We start from the raw sequence: 25,324 nt of genomic DNA, 5'->3' as shown, positions 1-25,324 counted from the left end.
ACATACAGGATTTTCCCATTGAAGGATATAAATCCACAAGGTAGATTTCAAGCATAGGCGTTTATTACACACAGCGCAGGCGAAGTGTCACCTTGTTTATTAGGCTCAGAGACACTGTCAATCAATTGATTACAATAGAATATATAGGTTTTCCATGTGTGGGGGAAAATGACGGAGTAGGCAGTTCCACACCCCGGGATAGATTTTGCAGCAAGACAAGATAGCACATTAGCCAATGGTTAAATGGTTACATAATGTCTCCGCCCATGGTCTCAAGTTAGCAAGTTAACATTTAATTAATAAATTAATAAAATGTTATTAGTATAAAATATATATGTTGAATTCTGATTTGGGGTCCGTAGAAATGGAGCAACTCCTTTGATTGTCCAACAGGTACATTCCTAGGGGTTAAAGCAAAGAAACAGTGAAAGTATATGGCAATAAAGATTGTCCCCTTTATGTTTTAAGGCAGGGCATTGGTCACTGGGAAGGGAGGTGGAAGGATACCATATTTTATACTGATATGTGCCAACTTTTCATAAACTCAAGGTTGGATCTGTGGGAAGACTGTTTCCCTTCAGGAGAAACAGAATAGGAACAGGGATCCTTTGTTCAATTTGAAACATTGGATGAAACATAATTATTCAGTTATTGCTTCAACATCTGGCATTGCTACTGACCAAGCATATCTTAGCAAAGGCAATGTTATCTTGTTTACCTCAGCTTTCTCTTAGCTATTCACTATTTGCTAGGCCTCTGGTCTCCAGACCAAACTCTGGACTTTGGGTCTGAAAAAGAGCTGGCACAATCCATATACCAGGTTGTTATAAAAAATGCACGTGGATTTTAACCCTTCTCCCATGTTGAATCCCTGTTCATTTACTTCCACTTCTACCTCTTTATTACAGTGCTAGGCTGGTTTCAAATTAATATAATGAGGGATTCAGGGTCTAAGGGTTTCAAAAACTTCACTTCCTTAATCTACAAAGGATTATATACCATCCCTTGGATTTTTGTTTCTCCTTCTTTCCCTATCTGCTAATATGTTATTGAATTTATCTCACAGGAAAATTGTTTAAGAGGTAGTAGGATTTTTTCAGTTTTGTTTATTCCTGAGTATAGAATGTAGATTTGTTCTTATTTTCCATTAAAAATAAATCTGTATGCTCCCCTTAATCTGAAATAAAAGGCATCTAGACTGACTGACACATTCATTCATGTTCTTTAGCCCTTTGTAATTGGGAACACGACAACACACAAGAGAAGAGAGGAGTATAAAAATATTGCTCGAGCATGCAGGGGTGTAATCAGGAAGGCCAAGGCACAATTGGAGTTGTCGCTAGCAAGGGATGTGAAGGGTAACAAGAAGGATTTCTACAGGTATGTTAGCAACAAGAAGGTCAGGGGAAGTGTGGGACCCTTACTAAATGAGGGATGCAACATAGTGACAGAGGATGTGGAAAAAGTTGAAGTACTCAATGCTTTTTTTGCCTCAGTCTTCACAGACAAAGTCAGCTCCCAGACTGCTGCACTGGACAACACAGTATGGGAAGGAGGTGAGCAGCCCTCAGTGGTGAAAGAACAGGTTAAGGACTATTTAGAAAAGCTGGACATGCACAAGTCCATGGGTCCAGATCTAATGTATCCCAGGGTGCTGAGGGAATTGGCTGATGCGATTGCAGAGCCATTGGCCATTATCTTTGAAAATTTGTGGTGATTGGGGAAGGTCCCAGATGATTGGAAAAAGGCAAATATAGTGCCCAAATTTTAAAAAGGGAAGAAAGAGAACCCAGGGAACTACAGCCTCACTTCAGTCCCTGGCAAAATCATGGAGTAGGTGCTCAAGGTTTTTTTTTGAAGCACTTAGAGGAGAGGAAGGTGATCAGAAACAGTCAACATGGATTCACCAAGGGCAAGTCATGCCTGACCAACCTGATTGCCTTCTATGATGAGATAACTGGCTCTGTGGATATGTGGAAAGCGGCAGATGTGATATATGTTGACTTTAGCAAAGCTTCTGATACAGTTTCCCACAGTATTCTTGCCAGCAAGTTAAAGAAATATGGATTGGATGAATGGACTATAAGGTGGATAGAAAGCTGGCTAGACTGTCAGGCTCAACGCTAGAGATCAATGGCTTGATGTCTACTTAGCAGCTGGTATCAAACGGAGTGTCCCAGGGGTCAGTCCTGGGGCCGGTTTTGTTCATGTTTATTAATGATTTGGATGATGCAATTGATTGCACCCTCAGCAAGTTCAGAGGTGACACTAAGCTGGGGAGAGAGGTAGAGACGCTGGAGGGTAGGGATAGAGTCCAGAAAGACCTAGACAAATTGGAGGATTTGGCCAAAAGAAATCTGATGAGGTTCAACAAGGACAAGTGCAGAGTCCTGCACTTAGGAAGAAAGAATCCCATGCTCCGCTACAGGCTAGGGTCCGACTGGCTAAGCAGCAGTTCTGCAGGAAAGAACCTAGGGATTACACTGGACGAGAAGCTGGCTATGAGTCAGCAGTGTGCCCTCATTGCCAAGAAGGTCAATGGCATATTGGGCTGTATTAGTGGGAGCATTGCCAGCAGATCAAAGGAAGTGATTATTCCCCTCTATTCAACACTGGTGAAGCCACACCTGGAGTATTGCATCCAGTTTTGATCCCCCCACTACAGAAGGGATGTGGACAAATTGGAGAGAGTCCAGCAGAGGGCAAAGAAAATTATATGGGGGCTGGGGCACATGACTTACGAGGAGAGGCTGAGGGAACTGTGGTTATTTAGTCTGCAGAAGAGAAGAGTGAGGGGGGATTTGATAGCAGCCTTCAACTACCTGAAGGGGGGGGTTCCAAAGACGATGGAGATCAGCTGTTCTCAGTGGTAGCAGATGACAGAACACGAAGCAATGGTCTCAAGTTGCAGTGGAGGAGGTTGGGGTTGGATATTAGGAAACACTATTTCACTAGGAGGGTGGTGAAGCACTGGAATGGGTTACCTAGGGAGGTGGTGGAATCTTCATCCTCAGAGGTTTTTAAGGCCTGGCTTGACAAAGCTCTGGCTGGGATGATTTAGTTGGTGATGACCTCCTGAGGTCTCTTCCAACCCTAATATTCTACGATTCTAAGGAGAAATTTATTTCAGTCTGCCTCCTTAGCAGTCTCTTCTCTCATTGCTTTGGACACCCCATCATTTACTCATTTGCCCAGACCTCACTCCACTAACCTCCCCATGCAAACATATATCCACTGTGCCCTCACCTGGGGAAGGGAGTTCCACTGCTGCTCGGAGGGAATTTTCTCCCTTCTCCCTGCATGGCAGGGCTGTAGCAGGGGGAAGCACTGAGCTGGGCTGAGGGCAATGATTAAGGTGCATTTCCATCACAGACGTCAACATTCTCTTGTGGCCTCCACACACATGACAGTGGGAAGCCTGAGAGTTGAGCTGCTGTGACTAGCCACAAGCATACCTGCATCTGTGGCAAAAATGTTGGTGAAGGATGTTGTGAAAGAGGCCTCTTGGGGAATACCGAGCAATTCAAGGAAGGAAGCTGGGCCACCTGGAGAGCAAAGCAACACTGTTCATCAACACATTCATGTCCCTGAGTATTTGCAGCCTAATAATCCTAACTGGAAGAGCATTGCAAATGTGGTATTGTCTTAGCTCTGTCCTGGAGTGACACCATGCAAACATCAGTCTGATTAAGGCATTTGCTTTTAGTCTCCAATTAGCTGTAACTGATTTTTAAAGACATGTTTTTATTTGTCTTGTGGCATCACTGCAGGTGCGCCTTCACATCTTTGGATTGCTCAAGTTTAACTGCACCTCACAGTTTCCTGCATTTATATTGCTTGTGTGATAAATGAAGGAGGGAGGTAGCTCCCTTTTATGGACAGCCAGCCAGCCAGCTAGCTACAAAGTCCCTCTTGGTGGCTGCTTGCTTTACCTGTAAAGAGTTAAAAAAGTTCCCCAGGTAAAGAAAAGGGAGTGGGCACCTGACCAAAAGAGTAAATAGGAAGGCTAGAACTTTTTAAAATGGGGGAAAAGCTTCACCTTTGTCTCTTTGTTGTTCTCTACGGGCTGAAGAGACAGGGGCAGCTGCAATGCCGTGTAAAGTTTGGACCAGGCATGAAAAATCATCATCCATACGTAGCAGGATTCATTGGGACAGGGAATGTTTAGATAGACGTGATTAGGTTTATTTATTTTATTTTCTGTAAGGCTTGTGGACTCCTCTGTGCTAACCCCCAATTCATAGACTCTACTCTAGGACTGGAAGGGACCTCAAGAGGTCATCAAGTCCAGTCCCCTGCCCTCATGGCAGGACCAAAAACTGTCAAGACCATCCCTGATAGACATTTATCTAACCTACTCTTAAATATCTCCAGAGGTGGAGACTCCACAACCTCTCTAGGCAATTTATTCCAGTGTTTAACCACCCTGACAGTTAGGAGCTTTTTCCTGATGTCCAGCCTAAATCTCCCTTGCTGGAGTTTAAGCCCATTGCTTCTTGTTCTATCATTAGAGGCTAAGGTGAACAAGTTTTCTCCTTCCTCCTGATGACACCCTTTTAGATACCTGAAAACTGCTATCATGTCCCCTCTCAGTCTTCTCTTTTCCAAACTAAACAAACCCAATTCTTTCAGCCTTCCTTTGTAGGTCATGTTCTCAAGACTTTTAATCATTCTTGTTGCTCTTCTCTGGACCCTCTCCAATTTCTCCACATCTTTCTTGAAATGCGGTGCCCAGAAATGGACACAATACTCCAGTTGAGGCCTAACCAGCGCAGAATAGAGCGGAAGAATGACTTCTTGTGTCTTGCTCATATCATACCTGCTAAGGCATCCCAGAATCACCTTTGCTTTTTTGCAACAGTATCACACTGTTGACTCATATTTAGCTTGTGGTCTACTATAACCCTTAGATCCCTTTCTGCCGTACTCCTTCCTAGACAGTCTCTTCCCATTCTGTATGTGTGAAACTGATTGTTCCTTCCTAAGTGGAGCACTTTGCATTTGTCTTTATTAAACTTCATCCGGTTTACCTCAGACCATTTCTCCAATTTGTCCAGATCATTTTGAATTATGGCCTTGTCCTCCAAAGCAGTTGCAATCCCTCCCAGTTTGGTATCATCTGCAAACTTAATAAGCGTACTTTCTATGCCAACATCTAAGTCGTTGATGAAGATATCGAACAGAGTCGGTCCCAAAACAGACCCCTGCGGAACCCCACTTGTTATACCTTTCCAGCAGGATTGGGAACCATTAATAACTACTCTCTTAGTATGGTTATCCAGCCAGTTATGCACCCACCTTATGGTAGCCCCATCTAAATTGTATTTGCCTAGTTTATCGATAAGAATATCATGAAAGACCGTATCAAATGCCTTACTAAAGTCTAGGTATACCACATCCACCGCTTCTCCCTTATCCACAAGACTCGTTATCCTATCAAAGAAAGCTATCATATTGGTTTAACACGATTTGTTCTTTACAAATCCATGCTGGCTATTCCCTATCACCTTACCACCTTCCAAGTGTTTGCAGATGATTTCCTTAATTACTTGCTCCATTATCTTCCCTGGCACAGAAGTTAAACTAACTGGTCTGTAGTTTCCTGGGTTGTTTTTATTTCCCTTTTTATAGATGGGCACTATATTTGCCCTTTTCCAGTCTTCTGGAATCTCTCCCGTCTCCCATGATTTTCCAAAGATAATAGCTAGAGGCTCAGATACCTCCTCTATTAGCTCCTTGAGTATTCTAGGATGTATTTCATCAGGCCCTGGTGACTTGCAGGCATTTAACTTTTCTAAGTGATTTTTAACTTGTTCTTTTTTTTACTTTATCTTGTAAACCTACCTCCTTCCCATAAGCATTCACTGTTAGGCATTCCTTCAGACTTCTCAGTGAAGACCGAAACAAAGAAGTCATTAAGCATCTCTGCCATTTCCAACTTTCCTGTTACTGTTTCTCCCTCCTCACTGAGCAGTGGGCCTACCCTGTCCTTGGTCTTCCTCTTGCTTCTAATGTATTGACAAAAAGTCTTCTTGTTTCCCTTTATTCCATAGCTAGTTTGAGCTAATGTTGTGCCTTTGCCTTTCTAATCTTGCCCCTGTATTCCTGTGCTGTTTGCCTATATTCATCCTTTGTAATCTGACCTAGTTTCCATTTTTTATGACTCCTTTTTAATTTTTAGATCATGCAAGATCTCGTGGTTAAGCCAAGGTGGTCTTTTGCCACATTTTCTATCTTTCCTACCCATCAGACTAGCTTCCTTTTGGGCCCTTAATAGTGTCCCTTTGAAAAACTGCCAGCTCTCCTCAGTTGTTTTTCCCCTCAGTCTTGATTCCCATGGGACCTTACCTATCAGCTATCTGAGCTTGCCAAAATCTGCCTTCCTGAAATCCATTGTCTCTATTTTGCTGTACTCCCTTCTACCCTTCCTTAGAATTGCAAACTCTATTATTTCATGATCACTTTCACCCAAGCTGCCTTCTACTTTCAAATTCTCAATGAGTTTCTCCCTATTTGTTAAAATCAAGTCCAGAACAGCTTCCCCCCAGTAGCTTTTTCAACCTTCTGAAATAAAAAGTTGTCTGCAATGCAGTCCAAAAACTTATTGGATAGTCTGTGCCCTGCGGTGTTATTTTCCCAACATATATCTGGATAGTTGAAGTCCCCCATCACTACCAAGTCTTGGGCTTTGGATGATTTTGTTAGTTGTTTAAAAAAAGCCTCATCCACCTCTTCCTCCTGGTTAGGTGGCCTGTAGTAGACTCCTAGCATGACATCACCCTTGTTTTTTACCCCTTTTAGCCTAACCCAGAGATCTCAACACTTCTGTCTCCTATGTCCATCTCCACCTCAGTCCAAGTGTGTACATTTTTAATATATAAGGCAACACCTCCTCCCTTTTTCCCGTCTATCCTTCCTGAGCAAGCTGTACCCATCCACACCAACATTCCAATCATGTGTATTATCCCACCAAGTTTCAGTGATGCCAACAATATCATAGTTGCATTTATTTATTAGAACTTCCAGTTCTTCCTGCTTATTACCCATACTTCTCACATTTGTATATAGGCATCTAAGATACTGGTTTGATCTTGCCTCCTAGTTTTGCCCTGACCCTCCTTTCTCTCTGCCATTACAGCCCACACTCCCTCTTGTTTCCGACCCATCTCCCAGGTCTCCATGTTCCCCACTTACCTGTGGGCTTTGTGCACCTGTTCCCGTCAAACCTAGTTTAAAGCCCTCCTCACTAGGTTAGCCAGTCAGATGCTTTTGTTTTGCTTGTAACCTTTAAGCTGAACCTCAAGAGAGCTATTTTGGGTGCTTAATTTTTGGAATTGCTCCTTTAAAATCTCACAAAAGCCTAAGTTACAGATGTATTTTCTTTTTGTTTTTAATAAAATTTTCCTTTTTTAAGAACAGGATTGGATTTTTGGTATTCTAAGAGGTTTGCTGCATATGTTGTTAAATTACCTGGTGGCAACACCTAATTTCCTTTGTTTTGTTTCTCAGCTCTTCCCCGGAGGGGTGTGTGTGTGTGTGAAAGGGCTGAGGATACCCCACAAGCAGGAATTCCCAAGCGTGCCTTCCTGGGATCTGAGAGGGGGTTTGTATTTGGGTGGTGGCCGCATTTACCAAGCCAAGGTCAGAGAAAAGGTATTTTAATTTTAGTTTAATACAAGCCTGGAGTGGCCAGTGTTAGTTTTTAAAATCCTTGTGGGCCCCCACTTCCTGCACTCGAAGTGCCAGAATGGGGGATCACCCTGGACAACTCATTTTTGTGATAACTACACCACCTATACCATGTGTTTCAGGTTGAATTACTGATAAATATGCTGAACCTTAACATTTGTGTTTGGGAATTCCTATTTTTAATGAAAGAGCCATACTTTAAAAGCAAACAAGAAACTTAAAGACATTAGTGTCTGACATTTCTAATTATTTGAAGATACAGTTTTCCTTTCAAAAACTCACTCACATCTTATGTTTTGGCTACATTTAAAGAAACTGATTTAACTTCCTTTCCTACCTCCGTATCTTAATTCCATTCTGCTATAATTTTCTTAATAAAACCAACCACACTGATTTTTTTGAACATAATTATTTTTATCTGCTCTCATTTAAGCACATTTATCTGCAGAATATAAATCTCAGGAGTGGAATTTGATTTCCTACAGCCCCTGCGTCTTCCTTTGCTATCTTTGCCTGAAACACAGGCCAGCTTCTAAGCGTACATGCCATGAGGACTTTTACAATGTATACGTTAATTGTAACAATGAAATGAGTGCTGTTTTGCATGCATAGACAAACATTTGCACACATTGTGACAGCCTGTACTCCATGTTCATCACGTTTACAAGACAATTATACATTTTGTACAAAGTATGCCTTGTGACATATCATTTGAAAACTCATAAACTGCTAAACGTTATTGTCCTGGTAAAATGTGTGTGGCAACTTTGTATGTAATATTATAAGATTCTACTCTATGACATTGCTGTGGTATGTTCTAATGTTAGAAAAACAGCCCAAAACAGTTTCTCAGAGACAAAAAGCACCTCAGCTAGGTATCAGTATAATCAAATAGACTATCATCTGGGTAAACATCCACTCTTTGGCAGGAAGTAGGGTGTGAAAAAGAAATTTACATTTTAGGCAAGGGAACAGTTGAGGGTTCCTGTGTGATAGACTGGCTGTCGCCTGTACCCCACCTGGAGATAATCCTCAAAGAGGAGAGAAAGGCGTAAGAATAGAGGCCACTCAACACAAATTACCTATTTCCTCCATTCCTCTCTGCTCACTGCAGCAACACCACCTGAAGAAACACTGAACTGGGGGCGGACTCCTGACTGGGAGGCTTTCAGCAAAAAGCATGAGATCAGAAAAGCCTATGCTTTGAATTCATTGAGCTTGCTCAATTAGCTATTAGTTTGTGTTTTATATTTTATTTTCTTTGTAATCAATTCTGACTTTTATGCCTCATGACTTGTAATCACTTAAAATCTTTCTCTTGTTAATACCCTTGTTTTATTGTTTTGTCAGTGTATGTTTGGAGTGAAGTATTTGGGAACCTCTATTTGGGATTACCTGATTTGTGCATATCATTTTCTATTATTGAAATGACAGACTTTCTGTGAGCTCGTAATGCACAGAAGGAAAGAGCTGGGCAGTACAAGATACACTTTTCTGGGGACAAGCCTGGAACTGGGAATTTACTGTCACCCTGTAATGTAATATTATGACATGCTTACAATTCAGATAGGAGTGATTTTTGCATATTAGAGGCTGTGTGAGAGCAGGACCAGGCATGATTACTCTCCCCAGGTAGGAGATTTGAGGGGATGCAGCTGTCCTTCTGTCCAGATTGTATCCTGAGGAATGTCACACACACACACACACACACACACACACACTACTGTTACATATTTTGTAGCCACTTCGTACTTTTATTACTGACTTGTATTGTAGTAATTGGAGATTGCAATCAGGATAAGGGCCCTTTTCAATTTTGTATCAAAATAACCAACATGTTTGTATTCATTTCTGTCAAAACATCCTTATTTTAAAAGTTCTGGCTGCTGCCACAGAATTCAGCATCACTGATCTACAGGTGTTATAAGCAGGGAGGGAACCCCCTGGTGGGAGATTGTGGGGCTGGATGCCTTGATTGTCCAGCATTAACAGCCCTGCGAAAGATGGGAGACTCCTGTTCAAATCTATTCTCCCAATCAGCTCACCCGTCAGCATGTCATATTTGTGCTGCCCGATGAATGTACAATCACAGCACTATTCAACTGAGTCTTTAAAATATATACCCAAATGGCACCCTTATCTAAATAGAAATCTGGGGATTCCTACGCAGTACCATAAGGCCCAGTGCCTCTATAATAAATAATATACAATGATGGATTGTCAGCTCATACTATATCTCAGCCATCACCTGGGTAGTTTACAGTTGTATTCAACCCTCTCACTGATTCAGTCTGGCAATCCAACCATCTCCACTTGCATCCATCTAGTATTTAAACACATGGCTCAGTCAAACTGATTGGCATTACCACACTATTGGCCTTGGTCCCTGTGACATGAGAACAGAGAGCAAGATAGTGGAATGTGCACAACTTTGCCTCCAACCATCATCCGTCTCTGGGAAGGTACCCATGTCCTACTTCCTTACGACCAGGTTTTTAAATCTGCCCAGCTGCCTGCCTTACGCTGTGATATCCCCAGCAAGCCACCCTGCCTAATTGCCTCACTGATGGCTACGAACAGCATATTCCCAGCAATTACAAGTTATTATGCAACTCTTTCTAAGCAAGCAGATTTATTCTTAAGGTAAAAGCATTTCAGAGAAAGCATATGCAAAACGATAAAAGTTCCTATACATATGCCCAAAACTTACCAGATGTCACTCATCAGCCTTACGGAGGCCAAGTACGCCAAAGTCTTTCCAACCCTTTTGTTTTGGATTTCTCAGATCCTCCTTTGAACTTGATGGAAAGAACGCTGCTTCTGACTGGATAGTGGTTGGTTTTGTCAATCACAGAAAGCTTTTCTCTTCTGGTCCAAAAGGGCTGTAATCTTAATGCTGTTGTTGTCAAACCAGTCCTGATGGTAGCAAGGCCAATGGATTCCTCACAAACCTCATGGATGGTCTGTTTTAGGGCTTCCCAGTCTTCTTTGACACTTGTGCTGTCATTTCCAGGTGTGCATATGGCCAGTTTTTCACTGAGGAGTGTTTGGAAGTTCTCTTGGTGCACTGAGGAGTGAAGTCTTTGGATGTAGTATTGCGGTCTGTGAGATTTGGACTGCGTTCTATATTTCATTGCAATCCTGATGGACATGATTAACCTCACCAGACGGTGGTCAGTCCAGCAATCATCGACTCCTCCCATGACACTGGTGATTTGGATATCTCTTCAATCCTGTGTTCTTACAATGATATAGTCTAGGAGGTGCCACTGTTTTGAGTGGGGCTGTTGCCAAGTTGTTTTGAACTTGTTTCTTTGTCTGAAGATTGTGTTTGTGAGCACAAGGTTGTGCTGCGCACATTTGCTGAGTAGAAGGATGCCATTGGAACTGGTCTTGTCCTTCCTTCCCAATGGTGCTACTCCATATGTTAGCATCTCAGCCAACTCTTGTATTAAAGTCTCCTAAAAGGATTATCTTATGTTTTTGGAATGGATGACAAAATGTTATCAAGGTCAGTTTAGAAGGATTCTTTCTGTTCCTCTTCAGCATCAAAAGTTGGTGGATATGCATTGATCATAGTGGCAAATGACTGATTAACCAGTTGGATGTGGAAGGTCATAAGGTGCTCGTTGATGCCAATAGGGAGCTCAGTCGGGCGGTTGACTAGCAGGTTTGATTGCAAAGCCGACACCTGTCGCTTGCTGGTTTCCTTTCCAGAAGAAAGTACATCCGCCACTCTCTTCCCTCAAGTGGCCTTCATCTGCATGTCTTGTTTCGCTGAGAGCAATGATGTCAATGTAGTACCTCGAGAGTTCTCGATCAACAATTGCTCTCTCTGCATTTGGGTCTTTCACTTTTTGATCCATCTAGTAGAGTACAGACATTCCAAGTTGCAAGAAACTTTTTTGGTTTTGACCACACTGGGAGTGATCCCTCTGGACATGGTTTTCCAGTCAGGTATTGTGGGATATAGCCTATATCTCTCTTTTAGTCCCATCTCCATATGGGGTGAGCAGAGGGGTTCCTAAAAAGGCTTGCTCAGTCATGACTACTGCTGCTGAAAATGCCTCCTATCCCAGTACAGGGATGATGACCATCTTGCAGTCACTGTCTGTGTGTGCGTCTCTTCACCTATTCCCATCGCCACTTGCTCATTGCCGCAGGACTTTTATGGGTAGGGGTGGGGAAAAAGTTCTTCCCATGAAAGAAGCCTGCGCATGAGTAGTTTAATGTGGAGGAGCTGATGTGCACCAGCAGCCACACAAATCTTGGCAGAAGAGGCACCTGTGTCTGGTGGCAAGGAGGTCCAAGATGACCAGGGGTTTCTCCTCTGTTGCAGTCTTTGTCCGCCTTCGCAGCCTTAAGAGGTGACCCTGCTTCATCTACCTGTTCTGACATTGAGGTCTTATACTGGGTTGTGCTGTGCTAGGCTGCACTTTGTCTAGCACTTCACCTTTGACCTTACTGCTGTAAGCTCTACCCTGACATCTGGTGGTGAGCTGTGGAAAAGGAGTTCAGGGGCTGAACTAGTTTGCATGGGCACACCCACCCTGCCTAGCATGATGAGACTGCTTGCCCAAATGGTCAATTTGGCTGCTGCGGGATCCCCAGTCTCGTTGTTATTGGGGCAGGAGTAATAAAGTGTTGTTATCCTGGTTATGTGAATCAAGGACAGTAGAACTGTACTTGGCATTTTATAATGGAGGGACTCGCCCTCAACTAAGTAGCACTCACTCTGCAAGGGGCATGGGTTCCAAAGCCCAGTGAATAGAGAGAGGCTGGGGATGGGTATGTGCACCTGGTAGTGTGGGCCCTAAACACCCCTTTGATTCTTTGTCTCTCCACAGTATAACAACAAAGCTAATTCTGACTCCATTAGGAGTCTTGTTATGTGCTGTAGAGCTGAAATGGCTGATTCCTAGGTCTAAGTATTAGACATACTTTGGGCTAGTGGTTCTGGGTGTGCCAGCACTGAGGCTCCCCTACTAACAGCTAAAATCACTGAAGAGCTAAAGTTACTAAAAGCTGAAGTCACTGAGAGCCGTGTTAAGCATGGGGGCGGGGGGAGCTGAAGACATGGTGAGCTGCTAGCTGGGTGGGCTGGCGGAGAGACATGGCAATTGGCCGTTGACGTGAGCAACGGAGCATGTAAGTAGCCCACATACCTTCCCCTCTTCCACTTAGGCTGGGAGGTAAACTCTGCAGATGAACTTCCAAACTCTGGGGCTGCACTGACCAAGGACAGACATTGTGGGGGGGGGAGGGGGGTGACTTAAGACCCTGAGGGGAAAAGGACACTGCCAAACTTACTTGGGGGTGGGTCTTTTGCTCATGGTTTGTGTTCTGAATCTTGTTTGTGGTGTTCCCTCCTTTAGTAAAAGGTTTTTGCTACACTCAGACTCTGTGCTTGCGAGAGGGGAAGTATTGCCTTTTAGAGGCAGCCAGGGAGGTGGAATGTAATTGTCCCAGGTCACTGGGTAGGGGCTTGAGCCGCTTTTGCCTTGTGTTATTGAAAAGGAACCCCTAGACACTGAACCCAGCCCTTGTTGCTGCCGACTTTGACAGGAAGAAGGGTTACACTGCCATAGGTGACCCTACCAGAAGTACGAGACTACAGACAGCATCGTTATTAGGGTCTTAAGTATATGCAAGATGGTAGTACCTTTCTTAAAGATAACGAATCCATCAAAGAGCACTGGATGGAACACTACCAAAAGCTTTTAAATTGAGACTCAACTGTGAGTGACAACTCCATCCCTGGGAAACTCTTGCCAACCCACCAACATCTGAGGAGGTCTGCAAAGCAATTAAACACATGAACAACAATAAAAAAAACAGGCCCTGATGACATGCCAGCTGAAGTACTGAAAATGAGAGAAGAAAAACTAACAAGCTTCACTTCCTGCTCCTCAAAATCTGGCGCACTGAAGAAATCCCTGTTGACTTATGTAATGCTAACATCCTCACTATTTTCAAAGAGGGACATAAGGCTGTCTGTGGCAACTATGGAGGCATTGCCCTCCTCTTGATTGCTGGGAAGATTCTTGCCAGACTCTTCTTGAATTGCCTGTTCCCTGTTGCAGGGGAAGTACTTCTAGAGTCCCAGTGTGGCTTTAGACCATCACAAGGCACAACCGACATGATTTTTGCAGCCAAGCAGATCCAGCAAAAATGTCAAGAACAACACCAGGAGCTGTATATGGCCTTTATGGCTCTGACCAAAGCCTTCAACTCTGTCACCCATAAGCCTCTGTGGAAAATCATGTCACAGTTTGGCTGCTCAAGCAATTTTATCACCACTGTAAGACTCCTCCATGACCAGATGACTGCCTCCATCTTATGCAGTGGCTCTACCTATGAGCCCTTTGTCATTCGAACTGGCGTAAAACAAGGCTGTGTACTGGCATCCATCATATTCTCCATTTACTTAGCAGCTATGAAAACACTAATCCAAGACAGTCTACCATAGGGCATTGGCATCCAATATAGGATTGACATCAACTTCTTCAACCTTTCTCGTCTCTGTGCCTGAACTAAAGTAATATTGGCAACAGTAACCAAACTCCAGTATGCAGATGCTTGTGCAATAGTTGCATGCTCAAAAGAGGATCAAACACCCTTAATTGCTTCTCTGAAGCTTAAAAAAGCCTAGAGCTAACTCTGAACATCAGCAAAACAAAAGTTCTCCACCAGCCAATCCCTGGTCAATCCTCAGACCCAACAAGGAAGCTCTATATCACTAGTTCTCAAACTTTTGTACTGGTGACCCCTTTCACATAGGAAGCCTCTGAGTGTGACCCCGTGTAAATTAAAAACACTTTTTAATACATTTTACACCATTATAAATGCTGGAGACAAAGCAGGGTTTGGAGTGGAGACTGACAGCTCGCAACAGCCCCCCTCTTCTTTTTCTTGGCTGGGTCCCAAGGAGGGGCCCCAAAAATGAATCTGAGCACATGGCCAAGGGGCCCCACTAACTCTAAATCCACCACTGGCTGTCACGTCACCTGGGTTGATCATCCCAGTCTCCAACCTACCTGGGACCTACAGCGGACCTGGCCCTGCCCACTAGCTCCTCTCCACTCCCTAGCCCACCCACCACTTGCTTCCCCTCTCTCCCTGCCCGCTTAAGGCTTAGCCCTCTCATTTTTAAAAATGATTGCTTGACCCCCCTAGTCTTTTCTGACAGCTCTGTTGCCAGGTATCCAGTTTTAGACTGGAAACTCCAGTAGAACCCGGGACTGAGTGTCCGGTTAGCAGTGCTGACTGGAAACTAAAAGTCCGGTTATAGGAGTAACCACATTAGCCTCCTCTCCCAACACCCACCCCAGAGGGTTGGACAGCTCAGTGCAGAGAGAGAGGAAGAGAATGGGCTAGAACCAGGTAGGTACCCGCCCTATGTGGGCAGGGGCGGAGGATGGGGGGGGCTAGACCCTGTTTACCCCCTCCCCAGCCCTGCTGTGCTTGCAGTTTATCCCGGTCCCTCCCTTGCTCCAGGAACCAACCCTAGCTCCCGCCCCCCGTGTTTTTGCTCCCAGCCCCTTTTACAATAACTCCCCAGGAGGCCCACAAATATGTTTGGCGCAGGGCCCACAAAAAATGAATCTGGCCCTGGGCATCTGGTTGCTAAGTTCCACAATATCCAGATCATTGTCTGGGATCCAGGCTACTAGGTGAGGTCATACCTGGTCCTCTGCAACAACAAACACTCTCTCCCACCACCTCGTTAAACATGCAGCACATAGGGTATTCACACAAAACACTAAGAAAACCCCCCACTTTGTCACATCTAAAATTGACCATTAATCTATTAACAGTCTATTAGGAGAATCTGGCACATTTGCTTTAGGTTGTTTGCAAATTCAAGAAGGCAGCTGTGTCCCTTTATATTAATGTTTGTGTATGTTTATTTCTACAACCATGATGTCTAAAAAATACCACTATTTCATTTCAAACAAAATTGTACAATTAGGAGCCACTGAATATTCCCCACAACACACAGCTCTCTGTTTTTTAACAGTTGTAACTTCTCTTCTTCCCCATCCCCCACTATTAAGGGCAGATTGCACAAAGAACAACTTCTCTGATAGCAGTATGTTAAACTGTAACAATCTGCTCACTTACATGTTTTTCAACAGTATAATAAAAGAGAGAAAGGGTCCTTGTTACTCTGTTAAATGCAGCATTTAATATCACTCGGCCCAAACCAAAACTCTGGATTCAAATGCACTGTTTACTATGAGGCAGTTTGTATCAGAAATCTCTGGCTATGAGTCCTCTTTTGTATTAACAATTCTGTAAGCTTACACAACCTCTTTCCAGTGCGTTTTTAGTCAGATATGGCTCTGCAAATACGAATTGTATATTTGAAACAAACTGGGTGTGAAAAACCTACAAGAATAAATGTGTGAAGGTTTTTCTCATTGAAAACAGTTTCAGCTTAGCAGTTGGAACATTTCACAAAGCAAGTTTAAAGATCAGACACACAGAACACAATGACCCAACTTTTCCTTTGTCCCTGAGAAATGACAGAGGCTGGAGAAAACTCATGCACCTACCAAATATATTTCCAACTGTATAAAAAGAAAATCCACAACAAACATATCAGTAAAGACTGGTCTTCTTCATGATCCTCAGGAATTCCTGCTCATTCACTTCCCCATCTCCATCTCGATCTGCTTCATCAATCATTTCCTGCATGATGTTAAAGATTCAGAGACCAAATTAGATGGGTCCATTAAGGTATATCAGGGAAGGGAGGGAAATAGAATGAAAAGGACACAGGATATTATTACAGCAAATTTCACATCCAATCTATTCAAAAGCAGTTGTTATGCTACTATACACACTGTGTGGTACAGAAACTATCCTGGAAGAAAACAACAGATCCTGCTGTATTGCATCTTCGTAACTCCAGAGTACTGCAATTTCACTGAAGTCATTGGAGTTACCCGGGATGTACAAAAGTGAAACTGTAAGTAGGATTGTTCCGGCTATATATACTCAACACAGTCTTGGCCTTTAGAACCTATTTCACACACAGATATTCAAAAACTCTTTTACTTTATTTTTTGTAGTAGTGCACATGGAAAGGACTTTGATTTAAGATGCAGAAGGATAGCACAACATTAACTTAATACATTACAATGTCTGCATTGGGCAAGAGCTCCCATTGTGGTGTGGATCTTTAGCTTGCAATCTTTAGTCCCAGAGTACTGCCATTTGAGCCAGAATGACACCAGTAGAGTACAGGAAACAGGAGGGAGTGGGAAAGGAAAGGGCAGCGGGAAATGGAGATAATTTAAGTAAAACTCAGCACTTTCTGTTGTTACAAAGATAATTTACAAATTTACCTGCTTGCATCCAGGGCAAGAGTGGGTTTAAATAACTTTTACATCCCATCCCTGATCCTGGTGCCCGTGGTGTGCCTCTTCCACGTAAGCCAGAGCAGCCACAGGATTGTGCTGGCTAAGAATAGCCCCCACAGAGCCATAACACGAACCAGGGTTTGCAGGCACACAGCAGCACTCTGGACACATTCCCTTGCCCTACCATCCCCATGCCTTGAAGACTGAGAGGGTTTTAACATAGATCCAGTTATTCCACCAAGGAATTTTCCCACACAAGGGAAATCCTCAAGTACTTGGTTAGGGCAGTCTTACGGACCTTTTGCACTACCACTGCAATGCAAAGGGGATATGTCGGGGACTGGGGATCTGGTCTAAGGAGTCTGAAAGAAAAAAAGATCTAGTGGGTCACCAATGTTGTTAGATATTCGGCTGCGTGTATGTGTTTTTCCTGTGCACTGTCCCAGCTCTGTGCAGACCTTCAGCAAACCACCCAATGACCACAAGATCTGTTTAGGAATGAAGACACACAGCTAGGTTTATTGTTGATGAAGCACGGTAATAGCACCTGGCAGACTATACGAGGATACTAAAACACGTATGCCCAGGACAATGGATGCAGCTTAGTTAGTGGCAGGACTTTTCACTGGCCCTTAGGCTGGCCAAAAACACTTCCTCGGAGACTTAATTTTATACGTTAGCATAAACAAGTTAAGTATTGCCTCTCTGACGTGGTTAGTTAACACCCTCTGACATAGCCAGTTACCACCCATCACCTTATACATTTTTATTCATTACACTGTTATTCTGACCCTACTTTTAGGAGGGTCAATGTGTCCCTGTTATCTTTGGGGAAAGTTTTTGTACCATCTTTAATACTGAAATGCTCTGGTACCACTCTTCTAAAATGAGTTTGCATAAGTACTTTGTGCCTACCACTTCTTAGAAATGTGTGTTTTGTGCAATATTAGTCTTGTTCTTGCCAAATTCTGTAAATGTGCAAGCAGGCAAAGCCTGATGTTTGCTCACAGCCTAAATTTGCTTTATATCAGCAGAGCTTGCCCACTACTTTAGTTCAGGCCTGTCAAACACACAGTGAAAACTAGCATAAAATCTCTCCTTTATCTGTAAGACGTTAAGAAGTTCAAATAACTTTGTTGACAGCTGACCAAAAAAACCAATAAGGGAAGAAGATCCTTTCAAATCTGTGTGTGTGGGGGGGGAGTTTTTTGTTGGTGCTCTCTTTGTGGGTTCTCTCTCGGACAGAGAGGGACCAGGGCAAGAAAAAAACACATCTCGTAAAACCCTACCTGAAATAAGGATCTAAGATTACAAATTGTAAGTAATAGCAAGGAAATGCGTTAGATTATCTTTTGTTTTAGCTTATGAATTTTCCCTATTATAAGAGGTAATTTTATTCCTGTTTTGTAACTGAGAAGCAGAATCAAAGGGGAATCCTCTGGGTTTTAAATCTTTTTATTTACCCTGTAAAGTTATCTTCCATTCTGATTTTGCAGGTGTGATTCTTTTACCTTTTTTTTTAAATAAAATTCTTCTTTTAAGAACCTGATTGATTTTCAGCGTCCTAAAAACTAGGGATTTGGTCTGTGCTCACTTTGTTAACTTAACAGTTGGTATATTATTCTCAAGCCCCCCCCTGGAAAGGGGATGAAGAGGCTTGGGGGGATATTTTTTTTGAGGGGGGGGGGAATAGGGCTTCAAGTGGCGCCCCCCGAATGTTTGTTTAAATCACTTGGTGGTGGCAGCAATATCGTCCAAGAACAAGAAAAGGAATTTGTGCCATGGGGAAGTTTTAACCTAAGATGGTGGAATATAAATTTAGGGGGTCTTTCATGTGGGTCCCCACATCTGTACCCCAGAGTTCAGAGTGGGGAGGGAACCCTGACAAGGTCTCATAAAAGGGCTTATATTTTGGGCTCTTTCTACTACATCATACATCCATCTCTTTAAAAAGAACATATTCAAGGCTCCATGTACTGTGTGACAAACTAAACCAGAATTCTGTTGCAAAACTTCTGGATTCTGTGGCACTCTAGTGCAGCAGACTGGTGATTTTGCAGCAGTTTCACTTAAATTAAAAAATGAAAGTTAATGAATTAAATCTGAATGGAGTAATACAATCAGTGACTACTGTGACGTTGCAGTCTATATGGTTTTATAAAAATATACTAAAGAGTGAATATAATGTAACTGGAATATGCTTCATGCAAAAGGTCTCTTCTAAGGTACCATTACAAAGCTTATAATCTACTGAGTGTGATCATCCTATTTGTATAAATGTACCACTTTTGTATCTGAAACTAGAAATATGAAATATAACTCTGAGGTCCTATTGTAATTGTGCAAACTGTGGGCCATTAATGGTGGTTTGGAATCTTGATGACTCCCATTAATCAGGACAATTGTCTGCAGATGGGTGTGTTTTACCCGTAAGTCTTCCTGTATACATGTGTACTGGCAAGTGGGCAATGAAGTCTTGCAGTGACATGTGATCATTTCACCTGAACTGGAATCCATCTCTAACCTGGTGTCTTTCCATTGAGAAGGAAGGGATGGGAACCCAGAGAGGGGCAAAGGATTCCCGCCTTATGCAAAAGATATATAAAGGGATGGAACAGAACAAAGGGAGGGAAGAAGCCATCACGAAGAATCCCCTAGCTATCACCTGAGCTGGAACAAGAGCTGTACCAGGGGAAAGAATTATGCCCGGGGCTGGAAGGTGTCCAGTCAGAGAAGAGAGGGGAAAAAAAAAAGAAGTACTGAAGCATCTCTGAGGGTGAGATTATCTGTATTCAGTTTGATTAGACATAGATTTGCGCATTTTATTTTATTTTGCTTGGTAACTTACTTCGTTCTGTCTGTTACTACTTGGAACCACTTAAATCCTACTTTATGTATCTAATAAAATCACTTTTTACTTATTAATTAACTCAGAGTATGTATTAATACCTGGGGGAGCAAACAACTGTGCATCTCTCTCTATCAGTGTTATAGAGGGCAAATAATTTATGAGTTTACCCTGCATAAACTTTATACAGGGTAAAACAGATTTATTTGGGTTTAGACCCCATTGGGAGTTGGGCATCTGAGTGTTAAAGACAGGAACACTTCTGTTAGCTGCTTTCAGGTAAACTTGCAGCTTTGAGGCAAGTAATTCAGACCCCTGGTCTTTGTTGGAGCAGACAGGAGTGTTTGGCTCAGCAAGACAAGGTGCTGAGGCCCCGAGCTGGCAGAGATGGCAAAGGTAGAAGTAGTCTTGGCACATCAGGTGGCAGCTCCCAAGGGGGGTTCTGTGAGCCAATCCAACCTGTCACAACTACTATGTATACAACATATGTGGGCAAAAATCATACAAGGCACAAACCTGTAGCTCCTCATCTGTGAGATTTTCCCCAAGTTCCTTGGCCACACGTTTAAGGTTTTTGAAAGAGATTTTGCCAGTTTCATCATCATCAAATAGTTTGAAGGCTTTTAGAATCTCCTCTTTGGAATCTTTTTCAGCCTTAAAGAAGTAAACAACATACCAGTTCATAGCCAAAAACTTTGTTAATTTGTAGTTAAGTCTAAGAGTACATATCAATAACTTAAGTGTAAAATTGTAGTTATCAAAATAAACATTAGAAACACAGGAAACTCAGATAAGATTCAATATAAAAGAAACTGAATTATTAGAAATTATGCAAATAGAGAGTGAAAGCACTTAGCAAGCCTTAATTTTGCCAATGTAATCATGTTCTCTGAATGTCACTTTTCTGTTCCTTTCATGTCTAGGACCAGATCTTTGCATGATTAAAGTTTTGCAGCATCAAGCTTCTACACTGTCAAATATGCTATTTTGTTATCAATGAGTTTTTGTAAGAATTTTTAGGTAAAGTACACAGATCATGGCAGTAGAGATCTTAAATCTGAAAAAACACTGTACTGGCATAATGACTATCACTGTCATCCTCACAACTTACCAAAACTTATCACAGCTTCTCTTCTTGGTGGCCAATGTTTTTCTTCTCTTGTGTGGTTTTGATATTAGTTTCTCTCCACACCCTTCTTTTTAACCAAACTTATCACAGAGAAAGATCTCAAAGACACCACCAGCTATGATGGAATGGTTCCTATTTGCAACCATAACTTTTGCACATGTGGTTGCTAAGATTAGGCAGGGAAGTTTTGAGTCCTTTCAATTCCCACTGAAGTCAACAGGAATTGAAAAGCATTCAGCAACTTGCAAAGTTGGTTTCATTGTAACTGTCCCAATTTACATACCATCTTTTGAGTCATCACCACCAGAAAATCATTGAAGCTGATCTTTCCTGTTCCTTCCTTATCAATGTCTGATATCATTTTCTTGATCTCTTCTTTTTTGGGTTCAAACCCTAGTGCTCTCATGGCCACCTGCAAACAATGAAAAAAGATTAGCTCCTCAGTGGGCAATGGAAATAGAAGTATGAAAGAAAAAAAGTTAAACTGTGTCATGCTGTGGTTAAATTAGGTATTTTTCCCTCAAGGTAAACAGCAAGGTCGAAGAGCAGGTGATGGAAAAATGGTCTCCTAATAACACTTAGCAACCTGGAGAGAGCTGAATGCCTTTACAGTAACTCCTTCGGCTTGTATAGGAGCTCTCTAGACGTGCTCTGGAGAATATTTCGTCCAGCCTTCTCTAGTCAGTACTAGCAAGGAAGTGGAGTCAGTAAAGGGGAAAATTAATGGAAGAGAGAAGTTTTTGGTGTTCTGCAGACCCTCTTTCCCCAATAAGAAAAAAGCCGAAGATGTAAAACTCATCACCCATGCTGCGTAAGAAATTGTTCCCCTGATCCTCAGGTCTTTAACCTTATTCATTTGATCTTTAGCATTCTAAGTCACTTTTTGAGGTCTGGGTTTTCCCTCTTTCTGGCTTAGAACTTGGACACCCACTCAGAGGATAAGTGTTCTGGTTAGGTGAAAGGTTTGGGAAAACAAATAGAACAGATCTAAAAGACCACCTTTTCTCTATGGGAAATCAAGTGTGGATGGGGTACAGGAAAATGCAGAGAGCTCTCCTATTCTACTGGTCAAAGGGTCACTACATTACTATGTGGACAATACATTCAGTATGAGGAACCTCAGATATACAAACTTCCTGGGGCTTCTAGGGAGGTAACTGGAGCGAAAAGAAAGGTCACAGCCTTCAAGGAACGTGACCCCATTGGAGAAGATCCCATCATGTCTAGTACTGTACTGAACTCCAATCTACTGTGCTCCTCAAGTCAACCAGCATTTAAGCCCAGGGGGAGTTTGCGTTTACACGTTGACATAAACCTTCAGAAGAAAGTCTAAAACAGCTGGGATTCTGGTTCCTCTATAAGTCTCCTTTAAAAAAGCTGAATAGTTGGTTTTGTCCATCATGTACATAGAAGTTGGTTCAGCCCCTGCCACATTCCACTGACATAATGGAAATTTCTCTCAAAGAGTGTAGAAAATACACTTAGAATCCCCTCAGCATATCTGAGAGTTTGCCCACCTCTCCACACACTGCTTTTACATTCCCTGGTGAAGAGACAAATGGCAGACTTGAAGATTGTTCTTTTTGTTATGGAAGTATACTTATCTCATAGAACTGGAAGGAACCTTGAAAGGTCATGGAGTCTAGTCCCCTGCCTTCAGAGCAGGACCAAGCACTATCTCTGACAGATTTTTTTTATTTTTTTGTGTGCCCCAGGTCTCTAAATCAAAGATTGAACTCACAACCCTGGGTTTAGCAGGCCAATGCTCAAACCACTGAGCTATCCCTCCTGCCATGAGGTTGCCTTTCTGCATGGTCCTCTGAGTGTGGCAGGGTTTAAACTGGAGAAGCAGAAGAGGGAGCTGCAGAAAGCAGGAAAATCCTAGACAGGGTTAATACTCATCCTCCCTAGCAGAATGAGTGAGGTGGAGGCCCCAAATATCTGCTCTGTCACAGAGACACAGAAATGACGACACTGGCATTTTCTTTAACAATGGCTTTCATAATGGTATGAGCCTAAGGTGGCTTTCATAATGACCAAAAACCTTTGACCTTCTACCAACACATACAAAGCTCAAGACATCCTAGAACTACAATCCAGAGTGTGTTTTTGCCAACCCAGCTCCAAAGAGACCCATGGGAGAAGGGGACAGCACAAAGAGCGACAGATAGCAGTTGTGTGGGCATGCAGTGGCTTTGTGTTGTAAAGGGATCAAACCTCCTCTGCCCCAGCTTAAATTAGTTTAGGTCTCTATACGTCTAGGTTCTTTTTCTCTTTAACATTGAGTTTAATCTTGCCTTTAGCTCCTTAACATCTATGTTCCCAGTGCCATCGGTATCAAACAGATCAAAAGCCTCTCGGATCTCCTGCTTCTGGTCTTCAGTTAGTTCAAGTTTAGGACCTGTCTTCTTCCTCTGGGCTACTGCCCCTAATGTAGATTTCTTGAAGCTGGAAGCCTTGAAATATTAACAGAAGAGCAGAGACTAGAATTAGATTCCCAAACCAGGCAGACAAGACTCTCAGTGTCAGGGGAGAACAATCCGGAATGAAATCAGAAGCTTCCATTCTCAGCAACCCTTGTGATTTCCAGAGAAGCCAGAGAACAATACACTGTGGCCACACAAAGATGTAAAAAGCTGCCCTTTTAAAGGACAGAAGTATGGCTTGTGAAGAAAGAAAGTTCCAGCCTGAAGGTGTAACTTGCAGGGATGATAGATCCCTGCATATTGTGCTCCATCTATATTTGTATATTAGTGCATTGAAATCGAGACAGTGGAACGCATGCTGAGACTGTTAATTTTTGCAGGGTACGGCGAATCAGGCCCAGCACTTTGGGGGGCCCCACGGCAGCTGCCACAAATCACCATACCCTAGGGACGGCTCTGTGAGTGTGTCGTGCGGCGGGGCAGTAGGCCAGCCTGGGGTGTGTGTGACTGGGGGCGGGGGGCACACAGGCTGGCACCAGCAGCAAAGGTCAGGTCTGCACTCACCAGCGGGAAGCGGCAGCAGTGACCCCAACCCTCCCTGCCAGTTCCCAATGTTGCTCAGAGGAGGGGGCGGAAGCCAGAAAGAGGCAAGGCAGGGGCGGAGTAGGGGAAGGAAGAAGCGGGTGGGGGCTTAAGGGAAAGGATGGAGTAGGGGTGGGGTCTGGGATGGAGGGGGAGTAGTCCCAGGCCCCACACACCCCTAGCGACAGCCTGGCTACATGGTTGGGATCAAGATGATACAGTGCCAACCAGAATGTCTGCAAGCCACACAGCTGGGTCCAGCACCATGTAGCACACACTAGGGCCTGTCGCCTACCTAGGTCATGCCACCTAGATCAACTGGAGCAACACATTGTGGCAGTGTAGCCTAATAAATTAGCACTGAACCAGTCTCAGAAGACCTGGTTCTAATCCCAACACTTTTATTAGCCTGCAGGGGGACCTTCAGTAAGTAATGTCTCTGCTCTCCACATCAGTTTCCCCACCTGTAAAATGGGGATAATGCTACCACCCTCCTTTGCAATGTACTTTGACATCGACAAGGGCTGGGTGGTGTTATTATGGCAGGGTGGGAGGAGGACACGCGCATGTGGGGTCTGCAGCCCCCTTGGAAGCACCACTACAGCACGGGCAAGGATGCAACTAGGAACTCGGTACCTGCCACGCCAGCCCGGACCCAGCCCCAGGACCTCAGGGCTGCCTGCCCCGGGGCGATGACTACCCCAGGGTCCACTGCCCCTGCCGCTGTGTGGGGCTGGGGTTGCTAAGTCCCTGTGACAGGCTTGGGGGCCTATTGCTGCTGCTGCTGCTGCTGCACCCCACTGCGGTCACTCCACCAAGTAGCCTGCCTAGCCCGCGCCACGCCGTGTTGTGCCCCCCGTCCCGTCCTCCGGACCGGGCAGCCCTCGCCCTCGCCCTCGCCCCCCTCACCATCCCGCAGGCTGATGTGCTGGAGCAGCGCCTCCGCTCCGAACAGGAAAAAAGGGGCGGGCACTGTATCAACGGCAGCCTTCCCCATGAGCCAATAGTTCTACCCCGGTGCCATAGCAACCACGTTTTTCATTAATTGAAGGCCTCGCTCTGGAGACCCGCTCCTATGCCGATTGGTCAAGACGCTTAGTGGGCGGATCCGGAAGGAGGGGGGGGGGTCTATTCCCCCCTTCCGCCAAGTTGATTGGCTGAGGTTGAGTATCCGGGGTTCCAATCAGTGAGCGTGTTGGGGGCTCGGCTGATTCTCGGCCCAGGGGCGGGGCTGCGAGAAGGGCGGAGCTAGCGGGAGAGGCTGTTGCCGCTTGGAGGGTTG

General features: G+C 43.8%; 1 protein-coding gene across 5 annotated transcripts; it reads right to left on the bottom strand.

The window, feature by feature from the left end:
• Nucleotides 1-75: 75 nt before the first annotated feature.
• CETN2 (centrin 2) lies at nucleotides 76-25,066 on the bottom strand. Of its 5 annotated transcripts, XR_007775988.1 has the most exons (8): nucleotides 24,952-25,066; nucleotides 23,332-23,490; nucleotides 22,776-22,895; nucleotides 21,318-21,446; nucleotides 20,422-20,559; nucleotides 16,248-16,383; nucleotides 13,352-13,485; nucleotides 76-401 (listed from the first exon to the last, which is right to left on the bottom strand). XR_007775988.1 is itself a non-coding variant. In XM_050965698.1 (7 exons), exons 1-6 carry the CDS (start codon nucleotides 24,952-24,954, stop codon nucleotides 16,294-16,296), a joined length of 639 nt encoding a protein of 212 aa, XP_050821655.1. In that variant the 5' UTR covers nucleotides 24,955-25,066; the 3' UTR covers nucleotides 76-401; nucleotides 16,248-16,293. The 5 variants fall into 5 exon arrangements, 4 of the variants coding, with proteins under 4 accessions (XP_050821655.1, XP_050821654.1, XP_050821656.1 ...); XM_050965698.1 differs by lacking the exon at nucleotides 13,352-13,485; XM_050965697.1 differs by lacking the exons at nucleotides 76-401; nucleotides 13,352-13,485 and having other exon boundaries at nucleotides 16,239-16,383.
• Nucleotides 25,067-25,324: the final 258 nt, after the last annotated feature.

Source organism: Gopherus flavomarginatus, chromosome 8 (assembly GCF_025201925.1).
Source record: "Gopherus flavomarginatus isolate rGopFla2 chromosome 8, rGopFla2.mat.asm, whole genome shotgun sequence".
Lineage (NCBI taxonomy): Eukaryota > Metazoa > Chordata > Testudines > Testudinidae > Gopherus > Gopherus flavomarginatus.
Note: the sequence above shows the minus strand (reverse complement) of the source record. Positions and strands in the feature narration are given on the sequence as shown.